Below are 7,813 nucleotides of genomic sequence, written 5' to 3' on the forward strand. Positions count from 1 at the left end.
GATAAACTTAGCACATGAAGGTCACCAGGGAATATCCAAGACTAAAGAAAGACTTAGGCTTAACTACTGGTGGCCAGGGATAGACATTCATGCTGAGAGAATTGTCAGAGACTGTGTACCATGCACTTTAAGTGAGAAATTCTTAAAACCTAGAGTTCAACCCATGATAATAAGAGAACGTCCAAAAGGTCCATGGCAGGAACTTGCCCTTAACATTTTGGGACCTGTTACATACAATGATTGTGAAATGTTTACGTTTGTCCTCATTGACATGTTATCAAGATGGCCAGAAATCAAGTTTACAAAAAATGTTGACTCCAAGCAAGTCATAATTTTTCTTAAGGAAGTCTTCACGAGAGAGTGTTTGCCTGGTTCCCTTTTGACAGATAATTAATGGGTTACAGTTTGTGTCTCGTGAAATGGAGGATTTCCTACAGCGGTGTTCTATTAATCACAAGCTATGTGCACTATACCACCCAGAATGCAATGGCATGGTAGAATGCTTTGTGCGAGTGCTTAAAGAGACTATTTCAATGTCCAAGCAAAATAATCTTGACTGGAAAAACAAATTGAATAAAAAGGTTGAAGCTTATAGGTTTACCCCACATGCCACCACTGGCTGTACTCCGTTCAGCTTGTTGAAAAACAGACAACCCAACACATTCGTAGCTCAGTTTTGGGTAAATGTTGCTGAATCCAAAAGAAATAAAGGTGTTTCCTCTCAACTTTTATGAGAAACAAATGAGGAGAGAAAGTCGATTGCAAGGAAGGAGTATTATGACTCCAGAAAAGCTGTGAAATCCGTAGTTGTCCATGTGGGAGATTTGGTCATGATAAGGGCACCCTTGGGTAAGAAATCTTCAGGTTTCTTTTCTAAACCCCACAAAGTCATCATAGTTTTGAGAAATGCCATAAGACTGAAGACTCTAGCATATGGAATTTGAATAGGGTGGTAGTACTGAAAAATACCACCCCCTTTTCTGAATCATTTTGTCCACCATAAGCGTGGAAGGGTATACTCAGATGTGAGTCCCTTGCTCATTGCACCATCAGGATTCAAGCAAGCCGGGCCAACGAGGCTGAAATGCCAGAAACCGGTCCCCGGTAGCTTGTTTCCTTCCCAGTATAAGAATTGGCTTGGTAGTTTGGTTTGCCCTGTTCCCATCATGCACTGGGACAGGAACAGACTAATTTGCATGTAGCCAGGTTCTGAGCTGGGATGGTGCAGTGAGCTAAAAAACGGTGATGGATCAAGCCCTGATCTTTGGACTGGGTAAGAGTGGTCTGCTTAATTCAGACACTCTGTTCATCACCACCCCCTTTTCTGAATCAGTACTGAAAAATAAAGCACTGATCAATGACAAAAACAAGGGTGATACAGTAGAGCCTAATACTACATTTAAGGTTCCCACTCCAATCCAGCAAAAATGTAGAAAAAAATGTACCGTCTGAATTCAAAGACTTTGTTATGAATTCTTAAATTTTGTTACACTGTATATCATACTCTTTTGTTATTTTCTGTTTTTGGTTGTATGGAAGGAAAGTGTCTAACATTGTGCCTTTTTACTTGTAATTACCTAGTTGTTCCTTTATGGGATTTAGTTATTGTTCAAGCAGCTCCATGGCAATGGAATGTATATGTGTGCTCAGAGAGTCAGTTGCACCCGACCATTTCAAGCTGATGGATGGGACATTTCTTTCTCCTGAATAAAAAAAAAACGCTCTTTCTATGAGAACTCTTACCTAACTACAACAAAACAGTGGCAACTGACACTGTACAGTAAATACATACTCGCATATATGACAGTTGTGTATATGATTCGTTAATGTGAATACTTTATTTACTATTAGGATAAAGTGAGCTCTAAGAAAATGTATTCAGTTATTCAATCCTGCTGGTGTTCCAGCATAAAAAAAGTGTACACGCTTTCAAATGTAACAATTTAAAGCTACTTATGTTACAAGAATATGCCCTGACTATGCAAGCAAGACTGTTAATTGCTTGTTTTTTTAAAAAAAAATTATAAAGGAAAAAGAAAAACAGACAAGTGTTCTACTTGAAATAAATGTTGCTATACTAGTGTGTACCTTTAAATACCATTTCTGAGGCATCACTTAGTATAAAGTATTCTTTGCATGCCAATATAAAAAAAATCCTCATCATAGAGAACCAGCGTAAAGTCATTATGGGAAACTGTAGGGTAGCATGAAAATAAACGTGGTGCCCGATTCTAAAAGAATGTAACAAAAGTGCAACTGCAATTATATGTTCTTGTATTGGTTCAGATATGCGGCTTTCAGGAATTTCCAACAGTTTAAAGATGTAGTCTTTGAAACAGTACTCGGAGCAAACTTTTGTTTCTATTTTTACATAGCAAATATATTTATGAAATCTGTTGATCAATTACGAATTCACTTTCCCACACTGGATTACGTTTTACTCCTGCCCTTGCCAACAGAAACATTTCAACATTTTCAAGTGAAGGGAGAGACTAGAGGAAATAGTGCAAACCCTTAAACATGTAAGTTTAAGGATGTGCAGAGGGTCTCAAGGAATTAAAATCCTGAAACTATAACTTTCCATCTACTTTCAGCCCCTGTGTGAATATTTGCACAAAGGTGGTAAAATCAGAATCCCATCAGTTTTACATATTTCTATAATGAGGAAAGACAGTCTGACAAAATAAGGTTGAAGAAAAGTCATTATGGAGAAATAACAAAACACAGTTTCCACAAAACCAGAATGAATTGTGTAAAAGGTACAATAGACCAGGGATTGGATACTGGGGCAGGAAAATAATACTCAAATTCCTAGCAAAATAGGAGGTTTAGAAATAAAGTTTCACATAAAAAAAGTCCCAGTCTTTTTATGTTTAGCCGGTAAACAGAAGATGATGACAAAGGAAGAGGGAATTGGAACAGAAGACAAGGGAAAACAAGTTGAGATTTGAGGGGGTGGGCCGTCTGGAAGTGGTGGGGGTTACTAGGAGGCTCCATTGAGAAAAAAAACAAAAAAACTTGTAGGTGGGAAAAGAGGAAAGTGAAGAATCAAGAGGGTGTTTAAAGGCAGGGGGATGCCAAAAGAATTGGAGTGGTATGTTTCGTGGGGTACCCCCTTAAAAGAATACCAAAGAGTATTCTAGACCTTTAGGGTGAAGCAGCCCCCAAGACAAAACCAAAAACACACATAAAACTAACGTGATGAAAATATTTTCCATAGAAGAAGGTCTTTCACCAGGTTGGTTATGCCATCCTGGCCAAAGCCACATATGAACAAAAATTCATCACAACTGGTTTGACGTAAAAGAAACATCAAAACACATTTCTGAAGAGTTGCATTAAGAACAGGTAGCAGGTAAAATCATGCCCCTGACTTGAATCCAAACCTTGATATAATACGTATTATGAGATCTGATGTAATAAAACCGCTGCAATCATTTGTCACGTCACTGCATGCCACCAAAAGGGACATTTTTATTTATGATGGAACAAGTATATTGAAACACCATTCCGTCCCCTGGACAAGCATTTTATAATATCCCACAGCCCTCTGCTCCCTCTCAAACCAACAATAGATGAGTGGCGCTCAATGACAGCCTCTGAAGGCTTCCCATGACCTAGTCCCTCTTACGGAGACAAGTGTCAAACGGTTTGTCATGGTAGGGAGGGTCGGATTTGTAACGCAGGCACTCGGGCAATTCCCGAGAGCCCGGTGTCCAGTTCCGGCTGTGGGCTGCTTTTTTTTAGCAGTCTGGGAGGCCGATTTGGGTGGTTTCTGCGTTGTTCGGATACCACCAGCGGCCCGGTGGGTGCCTAAGTGGCCTTTCTGGAGGCAGATGGGCGTCCCTTACCTCCCTTTCATCAACTGGCAGAGGTGCCACTCCCTTTCTCTCGCTGGGCCGGCACATTAATAGATGCATATTGAGCGGGGGCAGAGGAGGGTGCATGAGCAGAAATAGCCTAACTTGTTTTCAGTTGTTTTACTCCAGTGTAAACTAATCAGTGCATTTCTTTTTTAGCCCCCTCCCCCCACTTTTTTTAATAAAATTTCACAGAAGCAGTGTTTTGCAGAAAGACAATATGCAAATGTGAGCTACTTTTTTTTAGCATGCCCGGGCCGATTTTAAATCCCAATGCAACCCTGATGGTAGGGTCATATTTACCCCCACCCACATCCCCCACTGCTACCTCCATTCTCCACCCGAAATGGCATAATTCCTTACTTTTAACCCCTTCCATGCTGCCATTGGCCGACGGCAGCACTACCTCGCTGGTGCTGCCGTCAGCCAATGGCCGACGTGGCCCCGCCCGTTTTGCGGTAGTGCCGCACTTCCGCAAAATAGGCGGCGCAGCCAACGGGTTAAAAGAGCTCAGCATGCATAGGATGTAAATCAATGCAGTTGCAATGTCCTTCCCAACTCAAACGTCTTTATTTTCAGTCTTCTAACACTGCAATAATATGCCTCAGTACATAAATATACTTTTTAAAACAAAAACAAGTCTGAGAAATGTTGCAAACGTCAATCTTTCCATACACGTTTAAGCAAAAATTTGCATTAAAAATGTCAAAATAAGTTCAGTAAAGAAATAGTTGTTTCTTTGTAAAAAAAAAAAAAATGGAAAATTAGACTTCACATTGGGTTACCAGCTCTACTAACTATCTAAGTCAGAGCTTTCCAAACTCTGTGTCGGAACACAGTACTGTGTGGCCTGCTATGTGTGTGTCGCATGAAAATGAATATACAGGATCTATTCATTGATTTTGCAGGACGGGACTGCTCATGTCAGTGACACAGTACAACTAAGCCGCAGCTCCTCTGACAACTCCAGAAGCAGGGGCTGCGCTTTTCCAGGTGGGGGAATGAAATGGCCTGCCGTCCTCTTGTTGTTTCCTGCCAGGTTAGAGCAGGGGTCCGGACAGGGTCAGCAACGGGTATGAGAGAGCAGAACCCCAAACCTGTCAGACTCCGGGCACGAAAGAGTGCAAGGCATGTCCATTAGGTTTGAGAGGGCACAGTCACCCAATGTCACACACCGGCACAAGAGAAGCCGCTTCAGACTCTGGGCATAAGAGCGTGCAAAGTTCAGCTACTGCCAGACACCGGACATGACCTCTGTCAATCTCGGGGCACAAGAGTGTGCAGGGCGCAGCTACTGCCAGGCACCGGACACAACCTCTGTCAGACTCGGCCACTGTTAGACAACAGGCATGACGGGAAGGAGGGAGGCAGAGGTGTACAACCCCGTGGAACTCTAACCCCGAGAGCGAGCACACCATGACAAGTAGGCATGAGATAGTGTGGGTCACACATGAACACAAGAGAGCTTGATGGTCAGTCAATGTCAGACACCGGGTACAAGAGAGCACCGGGCTCTGCTACTACTATACACCGGGATGAGAGAGCGTGGGGCACAGACACTGTCAGACGCTGGGTACAAGAGCGCACAGTGCTCAGCAGCTGGCAGACATCAGCATGAGACAGCATGGGCACATCACCTGGATGACAGCAGGTGCGAGAACCCAGGGGCACGATCACTGTCAGACACCGGGCACGGGACTCAGTTATGCAAGGACACAAGAAAATGCGAGACTTGGAGACTGTCAGACACCAGCAGAAGACTAAAAGATACAGCCTCTGTCAGACATCGAGCAGGACATAGCAGGGCGCAAAGCCACTGTCAGACACCGGGCACGTCTCACGAGCTATGACTGTGCACGCCCACCATCAGGCACCGTGCACGGTTAGGAATGACACTCAAACAGGGTCAAACACCAGGCACAAAAACCCGGTCACTCACCAAGCGTCTGAGAGAACTAGGGACAGCTCTATGCGACACCTTTCACAAGGAAACAGGGACGCAGGCTCTATCGGACATGAATGTGCAATTCCAAAATGACAACACACCGCACTGTGTACTATCCGAGCCCACTTGTATGCCAATAATTGTCCACTCCAGAGCCAGGTGTCATTAAAGGCTGGTTTACGTTTAATGGGACTGCGACAGAACTTCTCAATTGGACTACATACTTTTAATGGTGCAGGGAGCACATTCGAATCGGGCACGATATTTTAATCTTAAAGCTCCTGTACAATCACGTCGTAGCAAGGCTGGTTCACTTTAATGTGAGAGTGACAGAACATCCGCATTAAGCACTTAATGTTGGTGAGACATTCACAAGAGATGGCGGCAGGTATTCTGTACTTTCAATAGCAGAGTACAGCACTTTTCAAGCGAGTGGGTGTGCATTTCATGTGCCACCACAGTCATTTCCCATCAAGGCTAGTTCACTTTTAAGGGAGGGTGGTAAAACTTCTAAGATGGGCTTGGATACTCTTTACTGGAGCATTCCCAGAAGCTAGCAGCAGTTTGGAAATGTATGTGTGTTATCTTACAAATCACATAAAAAAATATTAAAGATTTTGTGAGATAAGTAGTGTCCCCAAATATTTTGTTATTTACAATTTCTATGACATATGTATTTGTCCCTATCTCTTTTATACAGTTAATTTAACCTACGGTTTGCTAGTAAAACTGATTTACTGTGTCACAAAATGACGCACGTCTACAAATGCAGTAAATTTTACCTCTGGGTTGCTAATAAAACTGCGTTACCGTGTCGCGAAATGATGCATGTCTAGAAAGTGTGTCACAAACATGCAAAGTTTGGAAAGCTCTGATCTAAGTAATGGGTTATCCCCGAAAATGCCCTGTGGCCATGAAGATTCCCTTAAAACTACAGAGCAAACTTATTACTTTGGAAAATTACAGGTGAAAAGAGATCAGTTTTGTAAGGTCAACATAAAGACTATTAAAATCAAATTAACCCGTCTGCGTGATGTGCTAAATCATAGACTGTCCGGTTATTACTCCCTGTTCTATTGTTAATTCAAGCACATTCATTCATGGAACTATTATAATTTGGAATAGTCTTTAAAGAGATGTTTTGGGCAACTAGGAGAAACCGTGATGCATAAAAAGACCCTAGCTCTGCCCTTTGGCCTGTGTTGTAATCGTACAGTGGGTTAGAGTTAGGAGCAGGATCTCAGACAGGGACAGTGATTCCTTTTGGCAGTTACTGTGCCTTCGGGTCTAGGACATAAACACAATGATGCTAAGAACTGTAGCAAATGTGTTACGTATGTCCGCTTAACACAGTCCAGATGGGTGTCTCCCCGTTTATACGTAATGGAGTGGAGCACAGCGTTGGCCCATCCACGGACTGCCTCGCCAAGAGCGGGCCGAGCCTCTAGGCCCAAGCCGGGGACTTTCCTGCCTCACCTCCCCCGGGAGTACAGAGAGGAATGCGGGCGCAACCTACACCTCTGCCCCCTAGACACCGGGTACCTGCGGGACCTCTCTTGAGGTGAATCTCTTCCTCCGGGACGCGCAGGTCCGCCCGCCCGTTCATCTTCGGCCAGCCTGGGTGGGAGGAGAGGCTCCTCGCAGATTCAGCGCTCCGATTCCAGCTTAGAAATGACTCGGCCCGGCGGTACTTTCGTTTTCAGAGTCTGAGCATAGCCTGAGCAGGGGGCGGGGAGGACGCAAGGGGCGCTGGGGCTTGTAGTCTTTCGGCTCCACAGTGAGTTTTGAGGGGACAGACGTCATTTATCAAATCTGAACCTCACCCGGCTCCCGAATGGACTCGGATGTGAACTGGATGTGTTTTATGTAGCCTTTGTTTTTAAAAACCGTTTTCTTTAAAAAATTGTTTCTGACTTTCCGGTAGAGTTGCCACATTTCTTAAAAAAATATTGGCCATTTGCCTATGATTTGCTATTTTGGGACAGCCAGCCACCGGTTAGTGAAAAAT

General features: G+C 43.6%; 1 protein-coding gene across 1 annotated transcript in view; it reads right to left on the minus strand.

Annotated features, from left to right (window-relative positions):
- The window catches only part of MED6 (mediator complex subunit 6), a 90,459-nt gene extending 82,946 nt beyond the window's left edge, over positions 1–7,513 (minus strand). The window contains exon 1 of the mRNA XM_078659613.1: positions 7,348–7,513. Coding sequence (XP_078515739.1) covers positions 7,348–7,411 — 64 coding nt within the window. The 5' untranslated portion in view covers positions 7,412–7,513. The remainder of the gene's footprint in view (positions 1–7,347) is intronic.
- Between the last annotated feature and the right edge of the window lie 300 nt (positions 7,514–7,813).

The sequence above is a fragment of the Lissotriton helveticus genome, chromosome 9 (genome assembly GCF_964261635.1).
Source record: "Lissotriton helveticus chromosome 9, aLisHel1.1, whole genome shotgun sequence".
In the NCBI taxonomy this organism is placed as follows: Eukaryota; Metazoa; Chordata; class Amphibia; order Caudata; family Salamandridae; genus Lissotriton; species Lissotriton helveticus.